The sequence below is a fragment of the Lethenteron reissneri genome, chromosome 15 (assembly GCF_015708825.2).
Source record: "Lethenteron reissneri isolate LAM-NWPU_2019-01 chromosome 15, ASM1570882v1, whole genome shotgun sequence".
Taxonomy (NCBI): Eukaryota; Metazoa; Chordata; class Hyperoartia; order Petromyzontiformes; family Petromyzontidae; genus Lethenteron; species Lethenteron reissneri.
In genome coordinates, this window is record NC_083793.1 from 8,785,339 (window position 1) to 8,811,343 (window position 26,005).

Genomic DNA, 26,005 nt, shown 5'->3' on the forward strand with positions numbered 1-26,005 from the left:
TCGATCCCTCTCTCTACCCCTGGGTTCCCTCTTCACCCTGATTACTCTACCCGTTCCCACAGTGACCCCGCTTACATCACGGGGTACCCTAGGAGACGTGACGTCATCGCACTGAACGGTACGCCTGACGTCACGTCCCCATTTTACTCCTCTACACATGCAGCAGAATTTAAAGAGTATTCAATTACATGTATGGGGTTGTGTTTAAGAGAGCAGCAGACACTCTGGTGTTCTCCCACTTGAATATCGTTACCAAATAACTCGGTGGTGCCACGGAGACAACAGCATGCAGGTGGGCTCATGAACCCATCTGTGTCGACCGTCAAATCATTCTTTCTTATGAATTGGGTTTCCATTGTGCCGTAGCCTCCCACACATTGAAAAGAAGTCTTCAAAAGTACTGGCCAAACTTGACAATGTAGAACTCTCCCTCCCCGCACCCCCCCACCCCCATCAAAAAAACATAACAGAAAGAGCCTTGAGACTCAGTGAATGTTTCCACGAATTTGGAAATAGTTGAAGCTTCAGAAGAAGAAGACGCATCAATTTGAACCTTTTGGGTGCTACTCCAGAGTGAGCGGCATCCAATTTAAGTGCTTTAATGCGCACCGATAATCACGGCGTTTGGCCGTGTTAAACTTTATAGCACAACCTTAATTACACGCCGCTAGCCAAAGTCAAGAAAAAAACAAATTTTAAATTGGCACTACGCAGCGATTAATAAGGCTCACTCCTTTTTTTTCCCACGCGCTAATTGCGTTCTGGGAACTGAACCTGCGCTTTACTTAATAGGTTCACGTCCCACTGCCTATTGCCATGTGGCTCGCTGCACGTGCGTCTGAAAGCTGCGCGAAACCAATACAGACCGTGGGAGTAAATACACCAACAAACCAACCAAAATAATACACCAAGCAATACGGACAGGTCACCGTGGGAGCAAATGAACCAACCAACCAACCGACGACAAAGCGACATTAAAGTTCTTCTTCTGCCGCACATCTAGCATGCGTTCGTTCTCACTAATTACGTCAAGTTACAGTTTCACAATTGTAATCATCGACCAGTAACGCTGCCGGAGCTATGTTTAACATACACGCAGTATACATAGAAAGCAGACGTCTCTCTCGGTGCCTTTTAGGGGTTGTGCCGCGCATTGTTCGACGAAATGCCTGACTTTATGCTCATAGATGTTAATTTCCTCGCCTGGTATGCAGGAGGTCTTGGGTTCGATCCAGACCCTAACATCTATATATTTGGAGTTTGCATGTTCTCTCCGTGGTCGCGTGGCTTTATCTTCGGGTCCTTTGGTGTTCCCCTCCATATTTATAAAAAAAAATGTGTTAAGAGTATTTGGCTGCTGTAAATGTCCACATTATAACCACTTCGTGAAGCTATTATTTGTGGCCAGGTCACTTCTGAAAACAATTCTGTACAGTTTCGATTTAAAGCTTTCGTGACTGCAGGGATTCATCTTCTTGGTTCTTTCGGTAAAGTCACGTAGAAGGGAAGTAATAAAATAATAAAATTATTTTATTATGTTTTATTTTTATTATTTTATTACTTCCCTTCTACGTGACTTTACCGAAAGAACCAAGAAGAATTATGTACAGCCCAGTGTGCCTTATCTGGTTAAAATAAAAATGGTTTATAGTTTATAATTTTAGATGCTGGGAGCTTCCTTCTTGATGATGATGCTCACAAAGTATCCTGCACATGGAGGAGATATGAGTGTTGGTCTATCTTGCGCAGACCTTTTTGGATTAGGTTCCATAAAGATCTGGATGGAAAAAACCCTGAAATTATGTTTGTTGAAGACGCCCCACGTCTTTTCAGAATCCATGCGTACAGCAGAATAAAATAAATATCGTGCTGTACGTGTGGAAAATAAATATTCTGCTGTGCAGTCGTACAGCAAAAACAAAAAACTGCGTTTCGCAATCAGATTGTAAATGTGAATTTGCTCTCAACACACCGGTGTGCTGTACTAGTAACAAATTGGCATGTTCAGTTTACGTGACAAACCTTACTAATTGGCTAAGTTGGGGGGTGACGGGTTTAACGACACATTTCTATTTACGCGATATAACCCCCAAAAAAACTATAGATATTATTGCACAATATTTAGCTGCGGAAGAGATTATTCACGTGAACTCCCAATAAAAACCCTTCGTTGTCCCCCCCCCCCCCCACCTGTTTGTCATCTGAGTGCCCGCAGAAGGTTCCAGCACGTGAAGCAAAACGTCATCCATGAAGCCGAGCAACAACGCGGGGCAACCCGAAATCACGTGGGGAGAACTTCAAATCGTAACCACGACAGCCCGACGCGGCGCTCCGTTGACTCATCATTACGAAATATACCAACCTCGGAGAGGAGGAAAAAAACTGCGTTTCGCAATCAATTGACTTCATTTGATGCCTCTCGCCTCTCCGGGGCTTTAATTAAGCTTCATTGCTCCCTGAGCAGCATAGCAACTGTTTTTTTCTCTTTGCTGCCGTGTGACCCTAATGTTAGCCACCCTCCCATGCAAGGGACCTTCCAGTCACTGCAAATCATTATCGACCACAGTTGAAATATACAAATGTTGAATCCGCGTCCCAGCCATCCCTTGCGCGCATAATAATATCTATAAATAATGCTTCGTGAAAAAAAAGGCAATAGTGGCTCAGTGTTGGTCAAGTACTGTTCAAATTGTAAATGCACGTTGTTTTCTAATCCCGTTCAGCGTGGTACGGCTTTTAACAGCACGATGCTCTCACGGCCATCATCTGAAAAGTTTTCAAGGACGATGGCTTTTTTTTCTTCCTAAAAAGCTTTGGAGAACAAATTAGAGATAAACAAAATGAATAAAAGGCTGCGCGCCATCGGACTGTGACCCACTTTGCACGACCGGCTTTGTAAGACGGTTCATTTTTATTCCGCCTAACTATGTCTTGCAAGTGCCTCCCCAAATCGCTATGCGCAATTAGTACTCACGTTTTACTGGTAGGAACCTCCTGGTTACACCAGCCCACAGGGGATTATTGTGTCCGTCCGTCCGTCGTGCATCCAAAAATGGGAGGGGTGGGGCTGGGTGGAGAGGGGAGGGTGGGGAAGGGCTGGGTGGGGAGGGGCTGGGTGGGGAGGGTGGGGCTGGGTGGAAGGTTGGAGGGGTGGGGCTGGGTGGGGAGGGGCTGGTCACCCCGTGGTGCCCTTATAAAACTCAACGTTTAACCTACTCACGCCGGCTTGTGCCCGCCCTCACAGTCGGGCATATTTGCGGAATACACCACGCCGCCGTTGACCCTGCAGGCCATTGACCGAGCAACCCAACCTTCTTACCAGCTCCCTCCGCAGGAAATAATGTTTCCAAATACGACCGTGAGATTGACGACACTTTGAGAATGGACACAACAACACAACTACGCGTCTTGTGGCTGCGTGTTAAAAGCCTCGCAATTTACCTCCCGCACCCCCGACTAGCGCGGCTGACTACGTACGGTGCAAAAGAAGTTCAACGCACATACATAACTTGATCTCACCACTGCTGGAAGAAGGAGTCTCCACTAGAAGGAGCTCTAGAGGGTATGTGGCCTACTCTCCCACGCTGTCCGGACGTCTTGGTTGAGACCATGCGATGATTAAATATTAAAAATAATAGCGCTGCAGAACATAATTTACAGCCCTTTGTCAATCCACTGGTGAATGAAAGGCTTCCCAAGCTGTGTCGGTCAAAGGGGTTATTCGATCATACTTCACAATGCTGGTCATTGCGGGATGATGAAGGGTGGACACATGAACAATGCGGATGTCAAAATCGGTTCACCGGGTTCATAGGGCAGTGCGCCGACCACTGCTCCACCACTTCCTCCAAGTCTTGTGTTCTGCTGAAGAATAAAATAAATGCAGTCGTGGATGTGACAATGCCCGGATGCTCTGTTTTATTGTCAACAGCATCATCGAAGATGAAACGTGTCGCATATCAAGGCACAGCACCTACGCCGGTCTATTGGACTCTATTAGCTCCGTCCAAAGTGCAAGATGGATTCTTTTGCACACAAACCTACATTCAATGGATGTGCTTTCGACAAGTCCTTTGATGCTGTCATTATCGATAATGATGATGTGTCTCCCTGTAACATCAAAATTCGTAAGATTGTACACAGAGGCCGGTTTTTACTGTCACTAAAAGCCACTCGGCGACTTTCAACCGATCACTCTTTCGCTTTTTTGCAAAATATTGTCCGTGCCGAATTATGGCACTTTTGATAGATTCTTGGCTTCTGCTGAACTGTTATTGGAAATATGTCTCATTTAGACGTTCCGCGGTGGTGACACTCAATTCTTCAGTCCTCCGCATCACAGAATATTGACCACAATTCCGCACAACGTAGCTTGCCAAGTAATACAGCAAAGCTCTCAATTTTGTCCGGGAAAGTGCAAACTTTAATGGTGCGTTGTGGTTGCATGTCTCGCAAGAAAGGCTCAACAAACTGCACCCTCACATTAGAGTAGAGGCATCTCGAAACCTCGACACCACGAGTTACATTTTATCCCAGGGCAATCTATTGATTACAACTCACTCTCCTCCCACATGCAGTGGAGCTGGAGTGATTGCTGCTCACTTATTCACGGACAATGCACAGTTATGTAACCAAATTGCGGCATCTACACGTGACGTCTCGAAATTTGAAATAGCATGGAAGTGGATTGCTGTCCCACAGATGGTCCGGGCAAATATAATTTCCAAGCACAGTGGTTGTTAGGCAACCACATGCCAACAGCACCATTGTGCCTCTGGATGGCTGCACATCGCTTCATAACATAAGTGCCCTGGGGCTTTAAGAAACACGGTGGCCCTGATTAGAGCTGGGACGATTAGGTTATTTAGACAATTAACTGAAAATCGTAATTGATTTTTTTTCTTGTCGTTAATTACTCTGGCCCCCGAAGGTGGGAAACCCCCGGCGGAGCACGCCCACGTGTGACCCCGCTGATACGTCAATGACATCACGAGGCCATGCCCACCACCTCCCGTCCAGCGGCACACGTGGAAATACAAGTGAGACCCCCCCCCCCCCCACACAGCTATTTTGTTTATGCAATACGATTAGTCGGGTAATTGATAAAAAAAATTGAAAGTGTAAATCTATTACTTAAATTATCAGATATTCAAGCTCCGGTATTGATTACCACACTGGAGCACTTCCCACAAAATAAACCAGATATATTACGAACACGTGCAGTGATAAGGAACTGTAAATGGGAGATGCTTTCGAATTGCATTTCATGCCAAAATACCCTGTGCCGACATGCGGTGACGTCTCTTGGACATTTCGAAAGCGGTTCACCCCTACAATTGCCGATGCCACGGACGGCGCAAGGGCATCCACTCGATGGAGCTATGGAGAGGCACTCTACATGGTGTTTGGTCTACTCTTCCACGCTGGCTAGACATCTTGTAATAAGTGGGGGTACTCACACTTTACCCCACCACACGTGACCTGCCTGTCGATCGACCAACTGTGGCGGCCGGTACCCCTTTATACCGGCTAGGGGGTGGATAAGAGGCAGTGGGGGAAATACGACAGCTGCCGATGGGAGATTGAACCGGCGATATAAATTTATTTTTACCATAATTCAAAGTCTGTTCGTTGCCCATTACACACCGCGGCGGCGTTGCCCGTTCGAGGAACAGTTTCCGAAATCTTGGCTCGTTACGTGAACACGGCCCCGATTCGGCGCGCGCGAAGAACACAGCGGCCACGCAGCACGGAGCGAGCAATTTTCGCCGCACATTCACACAACTGGTTGTTGTTGAACACAACTGGTTGTTGTTGAACACAACTGGTTGTTGTTGAACACAACTGTTGTTGTTGAACACAACTGGTTGTTGTTGAACACAACTGGTGTTGTTGAACACAACTGTTTGTTGTTGAACACAACTGTTTGTTGTTGAACACAACTGTTTGTTGTTGAACACAACTGGTTGTTGTTGAACACAACTGTTTGTTGTTGAACACAACTGTTGTTGTTGAACACAACTGTTTGTTGTTGAACACAACTGGTTGTTGTTGAACACAACTGGTGTTGTTGAACACAACTGGTGTTGTTGAACACAACTGGTTGTTGTTGAACACAACTGGTTGTTGTTGAACAGAACTGGTTGTTGTTGAACACAACTGTTGTTGTTGAACACAACTGTTGTTGTTGAACACAACTGGTTGTTGTTGAACACAACTGGTTGTTGTTGAACACAACTGTTGTTGTTGAATACAACTGTTGTTGTTGAACACAACTGGTTGTTGTTGAACACAACTGTTGTTGTTGAACACAACTGTTGTTGTTGAACACAACTGGTGTTGTTGAACACAACTGGTTGTTGAACACAACTGTTGTTGTTGAACACAACTGTTGTTGTTGGACACAACTGTTGTTGTTGAACACAACTGTTGTTGTTGGACACAACTGTTGTTGTTGAACACAACTGGTTGTTGAACACAACTGGTTGTTGTTGAACACAACTGTTGTTGTTGGACACAACTGTTGTTGTTGAACACAACTGTTGTTGTTGGACACAACTGTTGTTGTTGAACACAACTGGTTGTTATTGAACACAACTGGTTGTTGTTGAACACAACTGGTTGTTGTTGAACACAACTGTTGTTGTTGAACACAACTGGTTGTTGTTGAACACAACTGGTTGTTGTTGAACACAACTGGTTGTTGTTGTTGTTGCTTTCCACCGGGGGTGATGACGGGGGGACACATACGGCGGTTCAGGGGCCATCCATTGAGTCCGTACGCATGGAGGGGGGAGAGGGGAAGGGGGTGAACCCAAATGCGTACGCTTGCGTATGGGGGGTCTACTGAAAATGTACATAGCATAGGAAACGGGGAGGGGGGGGTGGTGAAGCCTCGATAATAATTTGTCTACATTGGCCTTCAAATGAGTTAGATAGTGCCGGCGTTGGACTATCTGTTTGCTTAAACACGCTAATATTATTACTCCTTGATCGTTCCTGCGTGGATTAAATATCGGTCGTTCTATAGGATTCTGGAGGGGGGGGGGATGCGTCAGGCGAACGTACGCAGGTGGTGGCGGGGGGTGTAAAAAGTCCGCGTGCGTACAGGCATGGAGTTGAAGGGTCAAGTTTTGAAAGATTTTTGCGTAACCACTAAATGGATGGCCCCCTAATTCGAAAATTATTGGAACCCGCATGGACCAATCATCACCTTAAAGCGTGTGCGTCACCCCTTTTATGAGCGCGTAAAAAAAACTAAATGTAGCTCCCTGTACCAAATTCAACGTTGCCAAGGACGGCTGTTGCCCTTACGGGGGGGGGGCGGGTTGGCAATGCGGAACACAGTGACATTGCCAGGGCTCTTTGTGAGGCTGCAACACACCACGGAAATAATCCCAGTCACTGCTGCATCTCCTGCGTCTGCTGCACCCGGCTGCTATGCACGAAGGACACCTGGTGGACATTACATGGCTTGTGTACTATACATCTAAAAACATTACCAGGTAAAGCCGCACTGAACTATGTAGCTGTTATCCAGAAGCGACCTGGCCACAAAGGAGAGCTCTACGAAATGGCTCATCACCATGTGGAAAGGTATAACAGCCAGATAACTCCAAACGCGTGATGTTGATTCTAAATGTGGAGGGGAACAACTGGAAGACCTGGAGGAAAAAATCCACGCGACCACGGGGAGACAGACAAATATACATGCTTCTAGATTTGAAGCTTTCGTGACTGCAAGGATTCATACTCTTAGTTCTTTCGGTAAAGTCACGTAGGTAAAAAATGAAATAAAAATGAATAAAAAATAAAACAATAAAAAATAAAAAATCACGACGTTTCGGAGGCAATACAAGTCTCCGTCATCAGGTGGGACCGTCACAGCCAAATTTGCTGCATCAAGTGAGGCAAGGATTCAAGATGTAAGCCCTTAAATGCAGGGTCAGGATCGAGCCCACATCCTCGTGTGCAATGTTAGACCACGCGTATACGTTGCCTCTTATATTTATTCCTGGAGAAGTAATTCCGAATTTTTCTTTTTTAACGCTGCCATCAGGCAGGACAGCAGCACCTTGTGGTAGCGATGGGAACATGGCAAGCAGCAGGCAAGGGAGAGAAGGGTTGGGGGTAGCGACGATGCTCACGAGGAGTTCAGCGCCCCAGCAGAGGTCTCCCGAGGGCTGCACATAGCAGCGGCTTTTGGTTCGCCGTCAAACAGAGACGCGTATTTGTCAATGCACCGCGCGCTTTCAGATGCGCTTCTACGACCGCCTGGAACGCTCTTGCTTCCGACACTAGGAAGCCGCTGTGAGCTATGCACTTTGAAACAGTTAGATTGAAAACTAACTTCTTTAGAACTGCCTTCTTGTGTTTAGCTTGCTGTCGTCCCCCACAAACATCCGATTAGCACCGTTGGCTGTGTACGGTGCGAAAGAAGTTCAGCATACAGGTACATATAAACACACAGGCACGGCGCTCCGAGCAAGGAGAGCGTGAGAGAGGCAGTGGGGAAAAAAAACCAAGGCGTTGTAAATCAAAAGATTTGCCCTTTAAAGATATGTAACTTGCCACGGCGTGACAGCTCACAGCACACACTCCGAGCACGAATCGACTGCCCCAAGGGCGGGCGCGTGCTGACGAAGCGCCGAGCCTCAATACTATTTGGTTTACACTATGAGACACCTCCTTTACCAGTGGCAAAATATAGTAATAGGTTTTTACCCTTTCAACTGGTACAAAAAAAAATGACACCTTTATACAAGGCATCATGTTTGCAATAATCACAACACAAGCAGTCAAAATGCAAACAAAAATAAACAACTCTGATGATGATAATGATATGCACTGTCCTTGAAGTTGATTGGACCACACCCGAGACAGCTTTTCTTAGAGCCTAGTCTTCATTGGTGTTGGACCAGATGGCGCCAAAAGGCGTACAACTCAAAAACAGTGCACTATCAGAGTATTGAGAGCTCGGGGTAAGCATTTACACTATGAGACATCTCCTTTACAGTGGCAAAATATAGTAATAGGGTTTTACCCTTTCAACTGGTACAAATCATCATCAGGTGGGACAACCACAGCAATTGCTTGTGTTGCAGTCGAAACGTCGTGATTTAATTTTATTTTCTACCTACGTAACTTTACCGAAAGAACCAAAGAGTATGGATCGCTGCTGTCACGAAAACTTCAAATCTAGATTGCCGAACCTCAACTTATTTGTATCACGAATTGCAACTCGCCTGCAAGACATTTTCATCCGTTACATCGACAGTGCGTGCTACATTCTCCACGAGCCGGTGGTGTGCACGATTTAATTATTCTGTATAGTGTGTGTTATAAAATAAACATTTAACCCAGAAATGTCTGTCACTAACGCCCGTGACGTCACTCCACATCGACCAGCCGCTTGTGTTGCGATCGAAACGTCGTAGTTTTCTGTTATTTTTTGTTATTATTCTCTTTGAACCTATCTACGTGACTTTACCGAAAGACCCAAGAATATGTTAAATGTTTGTTTAAGACTAATTGCGTGGTTGCTATGGACGTGCAAATTGCCAACCTGGACACTTTTGCAAATGAGGGTGTTCCATCTCAAAGTACTATCCAGGTGTAATATTTAAAAATAAATTAAAAATAAACATTTGTGTCAACATTTAGAAGATGAGATTGTGATCAATTGGTTGAAATGCATTGTTGGGTGGAGGGGGGTGGAGGGGGGAGGAGCGGTAACAGCCCAGTTTGATTCCCCCTCATGGCCAACACCAGTGACGATTATCTGAACCCGTTCTGGTCCTCCCCTAGGTCGACTCAGCCTCAAGTGAGTAGCGGTTACAGCGTTGCGCTACGAACCCGTCCAGCCCAGTTCTATTCACGCTCACGGCCAACACTAGTGACGATTATCCGAACCGGTTCTGGTCCTCCCCTAGGTCGACTCGGCCTCAAATGAGTAATATGTGCAATGTGCAAACATCGCCACTGGGGAGACAAAGGCGGTCGGGCATGGTGTTGGCCACCCACCCCCTCGTGTGCCGTACCGGCCTTCATTGGTGCCACTCGCTAACACCGCTTGCCCCTACAGTCTGTTAAGGCTATGGGGTGGTGGAGGAGTGGGGGGACATCTGTACACGTCTCGGGCAAGAAGGAAACAATTTGTTTTAACCGCAGTGAATAAATCATCCTTCATAATTCCCCTGCTCTGCATATATTCTGTGCACACTCGAGGACGTGAACACATGACTCACATCCCATCGAGTGGTAATCTCAAACACTCGGCGATGCAAACGAGTTCGAATGAAGCCAAAGTGCACCCGTGGACAGAATAATTCGGGAGTGTTCGACAAACACTGCACCGCAGGCGCACAATGCATGCGCTGTATGTTCTCTCAAGATAACTGGAACATCGCGGGAGTGTTTAAGCATTTTTGGTTTTGTCCCACGCCACACGCTGGAGACGGTGCTGAGTAATTTAGTCGGACAATTCCCAGGGTGTAATGCTCATTCTCTGCATCCGAGACGATCATGTGGCTCTCAAAGCACCATATCGGACACCATATCTATGGCAGTGTTCTTAACCTTTGCTGCAGCCTTGCCACCCATTTGCTTCTCAATCGTAATACATAATGTACACTCTTGATTGGAAGCTTTCGTGACTGCAGGGATCCATACTCGTTGGTTCTTTCGGTAAAGTCACGAACGTAGAAAAATAATAGATCGCGACGTTTCGATCGTAACACAAGCACTCGTCATCAGATGGGACAACCACAGCAAGGTTATATAGTAGTGTATAGTGTAGTGTAGAGTGTAGTGTATAGTGTAGTGTATAGTAGGCCTCGGCAGTAGGGGGGGGGAGAGAAGGGGGGGGGGGGAAGGAGGCGGGGCAGAAAGTGGACCCCATAGCAGCCCCGGGTCATTGGAGTAGAGTGGGCCACCCACTACACACTGGCGTAAAGTGGGCCACCCACTACACACTGGCGTAGAGTGGGACACCCACAACACACTGGCGTAGAGTGGGCCACCCACTACACACTGGGGTAGAGTGGGCCACCCACTACACACTGGGGTAGAGTGGGCCACCCACTACACACTGGCGTAGAGTGGGCCACCCACTACACACTGGGGTAGAGTGGGACACCCACTACACACTGGCGTAGAGTGGGCCACCCACTACACACTGGGGTAGAGTGGGTCACCCACTACACACTGGGGTAGAGTGGGTCACCCACTACACACTGGGGTAGAGTGGGACACCCACTACACACTGGGGTAGAGTGGGACACCCACTACACACTGGGGTAGAGTGGGACACCCACTACACACTGGAGTAGAGTGGGCCACCCACTACACACTGGGGTAGAGTGGACCACCCACTACACACTGGAATAGAGTGGGCCACCCACTACACATTGGAGTAGAGTGAGACACCCACTACACACTGGAGTAGAGTGCGCCAACCACTACACACTGGAGTAGAGTGGGCCACCCACTACACACTGGAGTAGAGTGGGCCACCCACTACTCACTGGAGTAGAGTGAGACACCCACTACACACTGGAGTAGAGTGGGCCACCCACTACACACTGGAGCAGAGTGAGACACCCACTACACACTGGAGTAGAGTGGGCCACCCACTACACACTGGAGTAGAGTGGGCCACCCACTACTCACTGGAGTAGAGTGAGACACCCACTACACACTGGAGTAGAGTGGGCCACCCACTACACACTGGAGCAGAGTGGGCCACGCACTGCACACTGGGGTAGAGTGAGACACCCACTACACACTGGAGTAGAGTGGGCCACCCACTACACACTGGGGTATAGTGGGCCACCCGCTACACACTGGAGTAGAGTGGGACACCCACTACACACTGGAGTAGAGTGGGCCACCCACTACACACTGGAGTAGAGTGAGACACCCACTACACACTGGAGTAGAGTGGGACACCCACTACACACTGGGGTAGAGTGGGACACCCACTACACACTGGGGTAGAGTGGGCCACCCACTACACACTGGAGTAGAGTGGGACACCCACTACACTCTGGAGTAGAGTGGGTCACCCACTACACACTGGAGTAGAGTGGGACACCCACTACACACTGGGGTAGAGTGGGCCACCCACTACACACTGGAGTAGAGTGGGCCACCCACTACTCACTGGAGTAGAGTGGGTCACCCACTACACACTGGAGTAGAGTGGGACACCCACTACACACTGGGGTAGAGTGGGACACCCACTACACACTGGGGTAGAGTGGGCCACCCACTACACACTGGAGTAGAGTGGGACACCCACTACACTCTGGAGTAGAGTGGGACACCCACTACACACTGGGGTAGAGTGGGACACCCACTACACACTGGAGTAGAGTGGGAAACCTACTACACACTGGAGTAGAGTGGGACACCCACTACACACTGGGGTAGAGTGGGACACCCACTACACACTGGGGTAGAGTGAGACACCCACTACACACTGGACTAGAGTGGGCCACCCACTGCACACTGGAGTAGAGTGGGAAACCTACTACACACTGGAGTAGAGTGGGACACCCACTACACACTGGGGTAGAGTGGGACACCCACTACACACTGGGGTAGAGTGGGCGACCCACTATACACTGGAGTAGAGTGGGCCACCCACTGCACACTGGGGTAGAGTGGGACACCCACTACACACTGGGGTAGAGTGGGTCACCCACTACACACTGGGGTAGAGTGGGTCACCCACTACACACTGGAGTAGAGTGGGACACCCACTACACACTGGAGTAGAGTGGGACACCCACTACACACTGGAGTGGAGTGGGCCACCCACTACACACTGGAGTAGAGTGGGACAACCACTACACACTGGGGTAGAGTGGGTCACCCACTACACACTGGGGTAGAGTGGGACACCCACTACACACTGGGGTAGAGTGGGACACCCACTACACACTGGGGTAGAGTGGGACACCCACTACACACTGGAGTAGAGTGGGCCACCCACTACACACTGGGGTAGAGTGGACCACCCACTACACACTGGAATAGAGTGGGCCACCCACTACACACTGGGGTAGAGTGGGTCACCCACTACACACTGGGGTAGAGTGGGACACCCACTACACACTGGGGTAGAGTGGGACACCCACTACACACTGGGGTAGAGTGGGACACCCACTACACACTAGGGTAGAGTGGGACACCCACTACAAACTGGATTAGAGTGGGCCACCCACTACACACTGGGGTAGAGTGGGTCACCCACTACACACTGGGGTAGAGTGGGCCACCCACTACACACTGGGGTAGAGTGGGACACCCACTACACACTGGGGTAGAGTGGGACACCCACTACACACTGGGGTAGAGTGGGACACCCACTACACACTGGGGTAGAGTGGGACACCCACTACACACTGGGGTAGAGTGGGACACCCACTACACACTGGGGTAGAGTGGGCCACCCACTACACACTGGAATAGAGTGGGCCACCCACTACACACTGGGGTAGAGTGGGTCACCCACTACACACTGGGGTAGAGTGGGCCACCCACTACACACTGGGGTAGAGTGGGACACCCACTACACACTGGGGTAGAGTGGGACACCCACTACACACTGGGGTAGAGTGGGACACCCACTACACACTGGGGTAGAGTGGGTCACCCACTACACACTGGAGAAGAGTGGGACACCCACTACACACTGGAGTAGAGTGGGCCACCCACTACACACTGGGGTAGAGTGGGTCACCCACTACACACTGGAGTAGAGTGGGACACCCACTACACACTGGGGTAGAGTGGGTCACCCACTACACACTGGGGTAGAGTGGGACACCCACTACACACTGGGGTAGAGTGGGTCACCCACTACACACTGGAGTAGAGTGGGACACCCACTACACACTGGAGTAGAGTGGGACACCCACTACACACTGGAGTGGAGTGGGCCACCCACTACACACTGGAGTAGAGTGGGACACCCACTACACACTGGGGTAGAGTGGGTCACCCACTACACACTGGGGTAGAGTGGGACACCCACTACACACTGGGGTAGAGTGGGACACCCACTACACACTGGAGTAGAGTGGGCCACCCACTACACACTGGGGTAGAGTGGACCACCCACTACACACTGGAATAGAGTGGGCCACCCACTACACACTGGGGTAGAGTGGGTCACCCACTACACACTGGGGTAGAGTGGGACACCCACTACACACTGGGGTAGAGTGGGACACCCACTACACACTGGGGTAGAGTGGGACACCCACTACAAACTGGAGTAGAGTGGGCCACCCACTACACACTGAGGTAGAGTGGGCCACCCACTACACACTGGAATAGAGTGGGCCACCCACTACACACTGGGGTAGAGTGGGACACCCACTACACACTGGGGTAGAGTGGGACACCCACTACACACTGGGGTAGAGTGGGACACCCACTACACACTGGGGTAGAGTGGGACACCCACTACAAACTGGAGTAGAGTGGGCCACCCACTACACACTGGGGTAGAGTGGGCCACCCACTACACACTGGAATAGAGTGGGCCACCCACTACACACTGGGGTAGAGTGGGTCACCCACTACACACTGGGGTAGAGTGGGCCACCCACTACACACTGGAGAAGAGTGGGACACCCACTACACACTGGAGTAGAGTGGGCCACCCACTACACACTGGGGTAGAGTGGGTCACCCACTACACACTGGGGTAGAGTGGGCCACCCACTACACACTGGGGTAGAGTGGGCCACCCACTACACACTGGGGTAGAGTGGGTCACCCACTACACACTGGGGTAGAGTGGGCCACCCACTACACACTGGGGTAGAGTGGGCCACCCACTACACACTGGGGTAGAGTGGGTCACCCACTACACACTGGGGTAGAGTGGGACACCCACTACACACTGGAGTAGAGTGGGCCACCCACTACACACTGGGGTAGAGTGGGTCACCCACTACACACTGGAGTAGAGTGGGACACCCACTACACACTGGGGTAGAGTGGGACACCCACTACACACTGGAGTAGAGTGGGACACCCACTACACACTGGGGTAGAGTGGGTCACCCACTACACACTGGGGTAGAGTGGGACACCCACTACACACTGGGGTAGAGTGGGTCACCCACTACACACTGGAGTAGAGTGGGACACCCACTACACACTGGAGTGGAGTGGGTCACCCACTACACACTGGGGTAGAGTGGGACACCCACTACACACTGGAGTAGAGTGGGACACCCACTACACACTGGAGTGGAGTGGGCCACCCACTACACACTGGAGTAGAGTGGGACACCCACTACACACTGGGGTAGAGTGGGACACCCACTACACACTAGGGTAGAGTGGGTCACCCACTACACACTGGGGTAGAGTGGGACACCCACTACACACTGGGGTAGAGTGGGACACCCACTACACACTGGAGTAGAGTGGGTCACCCACTACACACTGGGGTAGAGTGGGTCACCCACTACACACTGGGGTAGAGTGGGCCACCCAGGTGGCACACTCTATTCCAGTGACCCGGGTGCTGCTGCGGGGTCCACTGTCTGCCCTGCCTCCTCCCTCCTTCTCTCTCTCTCCCCCTACTGCCGAGGCCTTCTATACACTACACTATACACTACACTATACACTACATTATACACTACACTATACACTACACTATACACTACTATATAACCTCGTGCCTACTTCAGCAGTTTTTTCTTGCTGTGGTTGTCCCACCTAATGACGATTGCTTGTGTTGCGATCGAAACGTCGTGATCTATTATTTTTCTACCTACGTGACTTTACCGAAAGAACCAAAGAGTATAATGTATAATGTTTATAAACAAATAGGTTTAATGAAATAAAGTAGTTCTCATTACGGGCCCGTGCTTAATTTGTCTTTCGATGATTTGTCTTCGAAAATAATCCGGGCAACGTCTCGCACCCCCAGAAAGGGCGTCTCTCACCCCCTGGGTATGCGTGCACCCACCCCAGGTTAACAACGACTGCTCTATGATATTAGACGAAGCCTCAACCGTGACTGGAGTGTGATGTCACCAAACACTGGTCATGGATGTGAGTGTCCACTCGCTTGAAGCTTTACGAGCAAAGCACTTGGAAATATGAGCACAGCAGTGCATTGAATCTGTGTTGTGGAGTTCCGAGTGTAACGCAGTAGTAATAACGCATCGAATTTCGCAAGAGCAGGGCGTCATATTTTATTGTGTTCATTGTACACAACATGTTTCATGCTTAAAGACAATTCCCCACTAGCTGCTTAAACTAGTGCTCACCAACGGAATAGTCAGGCTCATGCAAGCTCCACCTACTAACACTACGCATTGTTTTTTGGGAAGCTGGAACCCAACCATAGGAATGTGGGATTCCCATAATTGCTCAGGGTTCCAACCTAGTAAAATATGCGATGTTTGGGCTAACGTAGGCATGTGGTTGGAACCGTTGGACTAGCGTCGTATGTTTGCTAACGAATTCTTCGGGGCAATTGTTGAACATCAACTCAACGGAAGCACACCATACACGCGTCTTCAGTTGTTCTGATCTGCATATTCGACTGCAACACACGGTGATCCGTTGACACAGATACCGCACTCAAACAAAAGGGGAGAAAAGTATAAAGTCAACTTTTTTAAAAATTTCAAAGCCTCTACATGTCTCCCACCAATCTCGATGCACTCCTCTATACGACAAAGTACCATCCTTTCCCAATATTCATCACCTGTTATGAAGAAAGAAAATTGATAATTTTAAAAATACGTGGCTTATCTATAAATGCGTCACCCTTTATAAATGCGCGCATTTGTTCAAAACGGTTAGTACTCATACATTGAAGAGCCAGCTGGTGCAGATAGTTCATTTCCTTGCTGCTCATGAGGGCTTTTATTCTGATCATACCAGCTCTTAATTTTTGTTTCGTATTTTTCTTAAAAAAAAAACACACCCTACTGTATATCACACTACAGCAGTGTGATATACAGTAGGGTGCGTAGAATAATACATAGTGTGGTGTATAGTAATACAGTATACAGTATATAATTTAATGTTGGGTTTGTCTATGGCAGTATATAGTACGGTGTAGACCCGTGTGATGTAAGAGAATAAAGTTTAGCTGGAAGCATATTATATTTTTTGCGACATAGAATTGTAATGTATTACTTACTGTTAGTAGCTCAGCTTATTGGAGAGTATATTTAGTATACTGATGATACTATGTAGTTTATACTTTAGTTGTTTACGTGGTGGTTTAGTTACTGCAGCTACATACTATTAACATTCCTTCCCTTTATTAATGTTACCCCTATCCCCTCCCTTTGATGCTGCTAATCCTGCATAATGCACGGGCATAATATGACTTTAAACCCCCGCCAAACCTGCTACGCATTTCACAAGTAGTACTAATCGCATATCTGCATTTCCCATAAATATGCTAACTTCCTCTTGATATGCAAATTATTTTGTCGAGGCGCTCTTCCCCCCTCCATCCCAGCTTAAATAGACGCTCCAAGCCTGGGGTGTGTCATCCAGACTCTGTCTTCTCGACAGACCTGTTCTCCACCTGAGGACGGCTGCTTGCGTAGTGGCCGAAACGTCGTGAGAATTATTTTATTATGTTATATTTTTATTATTTTATTATTTCCCTTCTACGTGACTTTACCGAAAGAACCAAGAAGATGAATCCCTGCAGTCACGAAAGCTTTAAATCGAAATTTTATATATTAGCTGTTCTATTATGGAAGACACGCCTTGTTATCTAAACAGACGTGAGACGGACAAAAGTGGACGATTGAACGACAACCTAGTAATGGAAACGCTTTATGAAGACATGCTTTGCATTCACCATTGTCTTAATCATCAGTCATGTATCCACCGCTGGGTGAATTTCAGCCAACACTCGTGCCATCTTCCGATTTTGTTCATATTTGCTGAGTGTGAAACACAGAACGGTGATGGCACGCGTGAGCAGTCAGGCTCTTTATTTGTAAAAGTTTCACTTTGGCAGGCCTATCCTGTTGAGACGCAGTTTGCATCGAGTCGCTGTATGAATAACAATTGTAAAAAGTGCGCTTTCCAAAGCACGTCACTCTTTTCTTCTTTTCACATCCCATAGGTTGTGGTGCTTTGCGAATGGATGGGGGGGGGGGGGCTTCCTGCTGTTTGGAAGCAGCGCGCATTTTTGTGTTGTATGAACCTGTATGTATCCATAATATATATTTTTGGGGTAGATCGCATAAATATAAACGTGTTGTTAAACCTGCCACCACGAAATACAGCCAATTAGTAAGGTTTGTCACGTAAGCAAAACATGCAAATTTCCCTACACCGGTGTGCTGTACTCGGAACGAATTGCATACCTGTCAACCCATACGGTTTACCTGCATTCTTGTGCAGGGAAATTGAGTTTTCAGGTCCATACGGCATACAGCCGTTTTAATACGGGCAAAAAACCGTTTCTATTCCTTTGTGTTTCTCCCTTGTGATGGGACTTTGTAAGATGGACTTTGAGATTTATTAGGGCACGGCGTGACCAATAAGGTCTGAATTGGTCTGTAATAAGGTAGGGCACTGATAAGGGGTTTACAGGTATGGAATTGGCACGTTTTGTTCACGTGTTTCGTCGGGTGGTGGTGCGTTTAACGACACATTTATATTTTTGCGACCTAACCCATAAACCTCTATTATGGATGACATTGGCCGCGAAAGTCTACGTGTTAAACCAATCTGTATGTATGTTGAACTTTTTTTGCACCGTAAGTAGCCAACGGTGCTCACATCGGAGGTGCCGGGGCAAGGAGAAAATCTAAACACAAAAAAGCAGTCCTAAACGCAAAGGACAACAAACTAAACACAATCTGTTGATTTGAAGCTTTCGTGACTGCAGGGATTCATATTCTTGGTTCTTTCGGTAAAGTCACGTAGAAGGGAAATAATAAAATAATATTAATAATAAACAATAAAAACAAATTCAAATTTTCTTGCTGTGGATTTCACACCTGATGATGATTGCTTGTGTTGCAGTCGAAACGTCGTGAGAATTTTTACTGCTTTATATTTTTATTATTGTATTATTTCCCTTCTACGTGACTTTACCGAAAGAACCAAGAATATAAACACAATCTATTGGTATTCCAGCCTGCACACCGCATCCTCCGGTCGAGATGGAGTTTCTCGTCATCTTACAGAACAGTGGATTTGAATGTTGGGCGTAAAGGTGTTGGATTTGAACGGTGCGTGAGAATGAAAGGAGCGGTCGGAGATGAAATTATTTTTATTTGAATATTTATTTATAAACTGTGCATGGGACAAAGTTACAAGCCATTTTTTTTTTTCAAATCCAACATTTTGCACGAAAAAAAATGTAGCTAGTACACAAACAACTAACCCCAATAAAATGCTCAGGCTAATTAAGGCAATGTTACCCCACATCACGTACCTAATGTTTAAGCTTATGAAACATCGATGCTTATTAATGAACTACTTCACACAACAGTCCACTTGTCAACCGTATTCAGTTACATCGTACAGTACTGTATGTACACGCAAACTTGGCAATCTGCCGGCATTGATGGGAATTCTGGCGAGTGTTAGTAAAACGTCATAATCGCAGAAAAATAATATATATTTTAAAAATGTCGATTAAAAAAAGAACAAGAGGGAAAACAACAACGGCAACATTTCTTTACAATAAAGTCAGTTCTTCACGAAACAATTTGTCAAATACTTTGGCATCAATAAAAAATAAAATATACAAAATAAATTTAGGAATAAACTATGTAACTTTACAATCCAAGCAAGACAACAAAAATTAAATTATACATTACAATATGATAATGACGGGTTCTACTTCACAAATGATAATTGTAAAAAATAAAGAAACGTGTAATAATTTGCGCGACGTTGCATACACCAACAACCGAGAATATTTCAACAAATTAACAAAGTCGACCAGACAGTATCTGCTTTTAAATGCAGCAGTGATTTTGTTGCAGAGCACAGACATGTCCTGCACAAACTAAATCAGAGTGGGACAACAGCTTAAACTAAGTTGTCGCTGTTATTGTTACAGCTCTTTTTCAAAATCTTACTTCATTTCGAACGAATGTGTACCGAGTTCATTAATAGTGGTTTTACGTACCCTATTTAAGTGTAGGCATGGCACTGAAATCGTTGTTGTACCACATATCACTAACATGAATCCTTTAGTTTTTGCCAACATAACTATAAAAAGAACCTGATGACTATAAACAAAAAACATGGTATTGATTCACACACTGCATACACGTGCATTGCTTCACACCGATCTCCATAATTAGTAGTATTGTTCATGTATGTATGTGTGCATATATACATATACACACACGCATATCAATATGGGCCATGTTTTAATATGGGCCATGTATACACATCTCCAGAAATATATAACTGGAGAATGATATGGCCGGCTAGGTCCATACATAAATTTAGAATATAGATACACACAAATAGACTTTCAATGTATGCTCAACCAGACATCATAATTTAACCAAACGGTGATACTACAATTATTGTATGCAGTTTATTTTTCTAACAATTTGGAATTTCTTGGACAAATCAACTACTTAGAATTGTTCTGCCAAGATATAATGGCACAAGCAAGTCATTACAGTGCTGCACCTTTACCAAGGCATTTTGAGAGTTGCCCAACTCAGGTCTGGCGTAACCAATAGCCATCTCTGTATGTATTCATTACCCAAGAGAGTGCACACACGTCCTTGTCGATGTAAGCTGCACGTGAATGCAGTGGTGATCCCTGCCTCTCGCGGCACTACTGGCTTCATACCTGCATACGCAAGAAACTTGCATGCTTTTGATACAGATCATTATACAAACAATTTCCGTGACTCAACCCGGGCATATAGTACACACGCGTATTCGCGGGGCGGCAATCAAGCTATGTTACAATGAAACTTGAAAAATATCAAAATGCTACCGAGTGAGTACAAGACAAACGGAACGCCTGGTCCTTTCACATCCCCTTTGTGCTTTGTTTGCAGTCACACAGGAAGCATTTCTACTTTTTGGGAAATGAGACCCAAAAAAACAAAGCGCAACAGAAACGTCAACCGCGAGAATTTACCGCAAGCAGAAAATTATCGCGCCGCAAGCATGAAATGAGCAAATAGCACGATCTGGAAAAAGCCAAGCGCTAATTCATCACCGCAATCGAGCGACGTTTGGAGTTGCCGATGGAATACAGCTTCAGAATACGGGCGGCGGCGGCTGCAGCGGCAGCTCCGTGTAATTGTGGCTTCACTCCGAGCAGCACGACCACCATTCCTCGATCAGCTACCTCACAATTGGCCAAATATGAATATTTTTATCGAAGGAGAAAAAAAACCTCTTTACATATTTAACCTGTAGAAAGTTTGTTTTGCCTCAGCTGTTAGCAATTCAGAGGGTGGCACTGTGATGCAAAAAATTAAACGGACAATATATCGCATGACTCATTATTCTTTTTGGCTTCTGAAGCGCGATGCTCTCATGCACGTGAGGTTGGGTAGCAGTGTAAGTCGTTTAAATTCTGAAGTTATGGGAAATGACTTTGTATATTAAAGATAGATTTGGCCAGTAAATGTGCATCTCTCATAAAAAACCGAGTAGTTTTTTTATGAAGTAGATTTCAACAATTATAAAGTTGACAAATGGTGCCGCTTTAGTTTTTTTAAGTTGCTGCAGAAATGTTACAAAATGTGGTAATTATTTTCAGAAATGTTTAAACCTTACCCATGAATAAGATTTTTTTGTAACCATGATAAGCCACTTTATTTTCACAGAGCTTAGGCAGGTTTTCATATATTTAATTAGTCCTTTTTCAGATTATAAAAAACAGTGCCAATTTATTTCACGTAATTTTTTGTTCTAAGCTTTTTCTGAAGTATATCAAAGAGGGCAAAATCCAAAGCATGCTTTTCACGCTGGCACTAATATAGTCATCTTTCCCAAAACAGAAATTTGCAAGGGTGTCAAAAACACGTTGGAATTTAATTATGGAATCATGAACTTTTATTCAGAATTATTCAAGCTATTATTATGAGAATGTATTATTAGAATGTGTGAAATCTTCATCAGCCTTGGTCAATCCAACATCATTGTTAAAAAGGACATCAATTAAAAAGTACATCAGTACTACCGTTTTAAAAACGCTGTTGTTTTTGGTCAATGCGCAACAGTAAAATGGAACTGCAAAGTCAACAAAGACGTCTACAGTATTTGTACACAAACCTGTACAAGCAAATATACTGTCAGATGACAGTATATTCATTGCTGTGGCTACAAAACAGACAGCTATTGTGTGGAATGTTTCGTAACAAACGAAGCTGGTGTCTAGAATATCCATATCAGATCATCTGTCTTTGCTTTTACAGAAAGCAGCCCTGTCCCATACTTGGTGGTATTTAGTCCAAGCCTTTGATCACTGACACATTGATAGAGGCCATGATGTGTTCGGGACATTTTAGGGCAATCGTCACAGGCTATTTTAATGTGCTATGTATTTATCATGAGCAACTATGGCATCTTGATATGGCAGTGGCACAGGGTGAATTCTGTCTGGCCATGAAAAAAACATCACTGAAAATTGTATTAAATTAACAATAATTGGTAGTCACATGACGTATGTCTGTGATCTGATTGGTAGCTGGCTTCGCAGTCACCGACTAGGCAGACAGCGGAAATTCAGATTTGTACAACATTTTTCCGCAAAAAGAAAACCAGGATGATTGCCGGAGATGACTGAATTGAGATTGCTCTGGTCAGGGATTAGTATCAGCCGCAGATGTCCGGGAGCTGAGGCTGAGAACCAGAAAAGATTTCCGCCCCCTCCTTCTGCCCCCCCCACCTACCCACACTCTTGACAGTGTGGGGAGGGGAGGGGGTAGGATCTAAGGCAATGGGGGGAGACCCTGAAAAATATTCCACGTGAGATTAAGCCCTGGCCCTAGTGCATCATGACCTGGTGTGTTTGCCCCTGCCAACAACAACTGAGCGCCATGGGTCACGATCCTAAAGGCTCATGCTTTATTCACTGTGGTACTGACAGCTTCACCACTGTGTGGAGGTAACCGGTACAGGCACCGGACAAACACAGTGGGTGCTTCGGCATTCTATTTCATGAGAAACCATGATCTTTAATTTGACGACACACCATTATCTGTCAGCCAAATCAGCTCCAGTTAACTCACAGCCTGAAGTGTGGGGGAAATGTTTTTGGCACGGTGCAAACATTTCTTGTATATTTTCTTCAATTAGTTGGTGTAAAATTAACCAGAAAGATATGTTAATTACCATGGATGAAGAAAGTAACATGCGCACGTGGCTGATTATTGTGTCATAATCGTTATGTCTGTAACAATGCACGGATTCGTTAATTAAAATCGATTGTTACACTCACTGGCACCTACACCGTTGAATCGTGGGCAAGGAAAGTTACCATTTACGCACGCACATTTAGGTTAATGAATGGAAAAAATTAGATATACAACCAAGTAAATGGTAAACACGAGATTAAACAAAACTAAGTAGTCTTGAATCAAACTTAAAAACCGCAAATTGTGATTGTGGCCCATTACAATAGCGGGTTGTTGCTACCACAAGCAGGACTCCACGGTTTGCCGTTCCCGCCTCTCGAGTTGACGATGATATACTGGGGAGGTGTGGCCCATTACGGTGAATAACAGACTCGGCGTGATATAAAATATATAGCGATGTGCCTTTTAGCAACATGGCAAAGGTCACCATCGCTTCCCTGCCCCTGCTCTAGCAGCCGATGCACTCAAGTAAAGCTTCACCTTTGTCAGAACGATAGCCGCAGAGCCAATCGAAAGAGGCCTTTAATGTAACACATTTTTCTTTCTTCAGCTATAATGGAAACACGGTTTTGAGAAAGCAGGGGAGTGGGGGGGGGGGATATTTAATAATATGAATAGTATTAAAATGGGAACAAATGTTCCCATTCATCATACATGGACGTTAAATGATAAAAATGTATTTTAAATTCGTGTAGTGCTCAAGGGGGGATGCTATGAAAAACAACTGGAGCTCTATGCCCCAGGCCTAGGAACGTCTGATATTCAAATGTGTAAAACGCCCAAAACGAGAAGCTCTTGCATTTGACGGATGCCGTGTCAGCAGAGGGTGTAAGATGCGGTGGCTGTGGAGATGAGAACGTCCTCTGAATACCGGATGAACTGACCTCAAGCGACACCCACGGAGAAAAGAAAATATCACTCCCCGCGATCAGCGCACGCGCACACTCGCACGCGCAGCAAATATTCCTCGCGTTGGGGGAATTAGCTACTACTCGTCTATCCAATTTTATTAATTTTAATTAGTCTCCTGCCCAGCCAGTGCCCCCCTCCCCCCCGCCCCCCTCCCATGATCCCCTCGTCCCTTACCCCCACCCCCTCCCGCCCCGTTGCGTTGCCGATCGATTGCGAGCGGCGGCTCCTCAGGCGACCGTGGTGCCGTCCGTCACGGGAGACGTGGCCTCGGATCCGGTCACCTTCTCCTTGCTGCCCCCGTACTGGCCGATGAAGGAGCCGTCCTCGTTAAACTGGCCCTCGACGCCGTCCCCGTACTCCGCCAGGCTGTCCTCGCTCTCGCCGCGCTTCACCTCCCCGTCCAGCGACGGCTGGCTGCCCGCCAGCGGCTTCTCGTCGTTGTCGCTGGAGAGGCGGATGGCGGAACGGGGAGGGCAGGGGGCAGACAGACGGGGTTGCCGAGAGGCAGGGTGAGGTGAGGTGGGGTCGGGTGGTGGGGGATGCGTGGGAAGGTTTCGGATAGGCGGAGAGAGTGTGCGGTAGAAGAGCTCGGGGGGTCAGGGTGAGGTTTGGCAAGAGGAGCGGAGAAGATATTGCAAAGAGGACAGAGATTGGTGGGAGAGATGGACACGGGGACGGGAGAAATAAATGTAATTTCACGTCGAGGGCAAATTCAATTGAGAGATGTACGATAGCCGTCGGTTTTGAGAAAACCATCCGTGTTTTCTCGCAAAAGGTTTCGTACCGCATGGGAATAATTGATCAGGCAGGGGATGAAGGCAAGCTTTGAACGGAAGTTGTTGAGCATTCATAGTCAACAGAGATTGCATGGGAGGATAAATTTGTTCCTGGTCCGAGCTGGTTTAACCCATTTCCTTTGCGAGCTGCTTTATTTCCATTGAAACGTACCTTTCCAGTGTTCTATTTCCCCACGTGTTCGCAAATGGTAAAAACACATTGTGTTATTAGAATAATAATTGCGACACACAGAAATTAAAATACAGGCAGACAATGGCACGATGACTGCACTTGACTCTGCGTCTCATACCTGTATTCACCAAACGTCTCCTCCTTAATTGGTTTAGCTTCGGGATCAACCCGGGCATCCTCCTTATCTTTCACTGCAAAGATAAAGCGATGGGAAAGTGAATTAAACACGCGCGTGTCAAATGAGATGCGCCTCGGTGCACTGAGCGGACATAGCTGAGATTCTGGGTTAAAATTTCAAATTTCAGCCGCCCCTGATCAAATTATGTCCTTAAGTGTAGCCATTTGATGGCCTTAGTCTGGTGACCAATGAATGTGCAAAAGCAAAGCAGTCAAAATTATCCATCTGTGAGAATATACAAGAGACAAATATATACGATTGATTAGTCCAAACGACTAACATATCTCCGTAGCAAAGCACGTGAGAAGCTTCTGCCTTCACGCAAAGCATGTGGATAAACACAGAGGTCACTTGAAGGCATCTCATAAGTAGTTCTGTCATATCTGCTTCCACAGGCCATTCTCCAGCAGCTGGGGGCTCTCTGAGAGCTTCAATGGACATTGTTTCTCATGACAGGCGATGCTCGTACAGCATGCTTGGAATTAAATCGTGGAGAACATCAAAATGCACGCTTGCATGGCGTAGGGTTTCCACCTGTCCCAGTTTTCCCACGATTATCCGAGGGAAATCTGCAAGT

General features: G+C 46.7%; 1 protein-coding gene across 1 annotated transcript in view; it reads right to left on the minus strand.

Annotated features, from left to right (window-relative positions):
- Window positions 1-19,285: 19,285 nt before the first annotated feature.
- Window positions 19,286-26,005, minus strand: part of LOC133342525 (neuronal cell adhesion molecule-like) — a 118,760-nt gene continuing 112,040 nt past the window's right edge. The window contains 2 exon segments of the mRNA XM_061551681.1: window positions 19,286-24,725; window positions 25,369-25,441. Of these exon segments, the coding sequence (XP_061407665.1) occupies window positions 24,509-24,725; window positions 25,369-25,441 (290 nt within the window). The 3' untranslated portion in view covers window positions 19,286-24,508.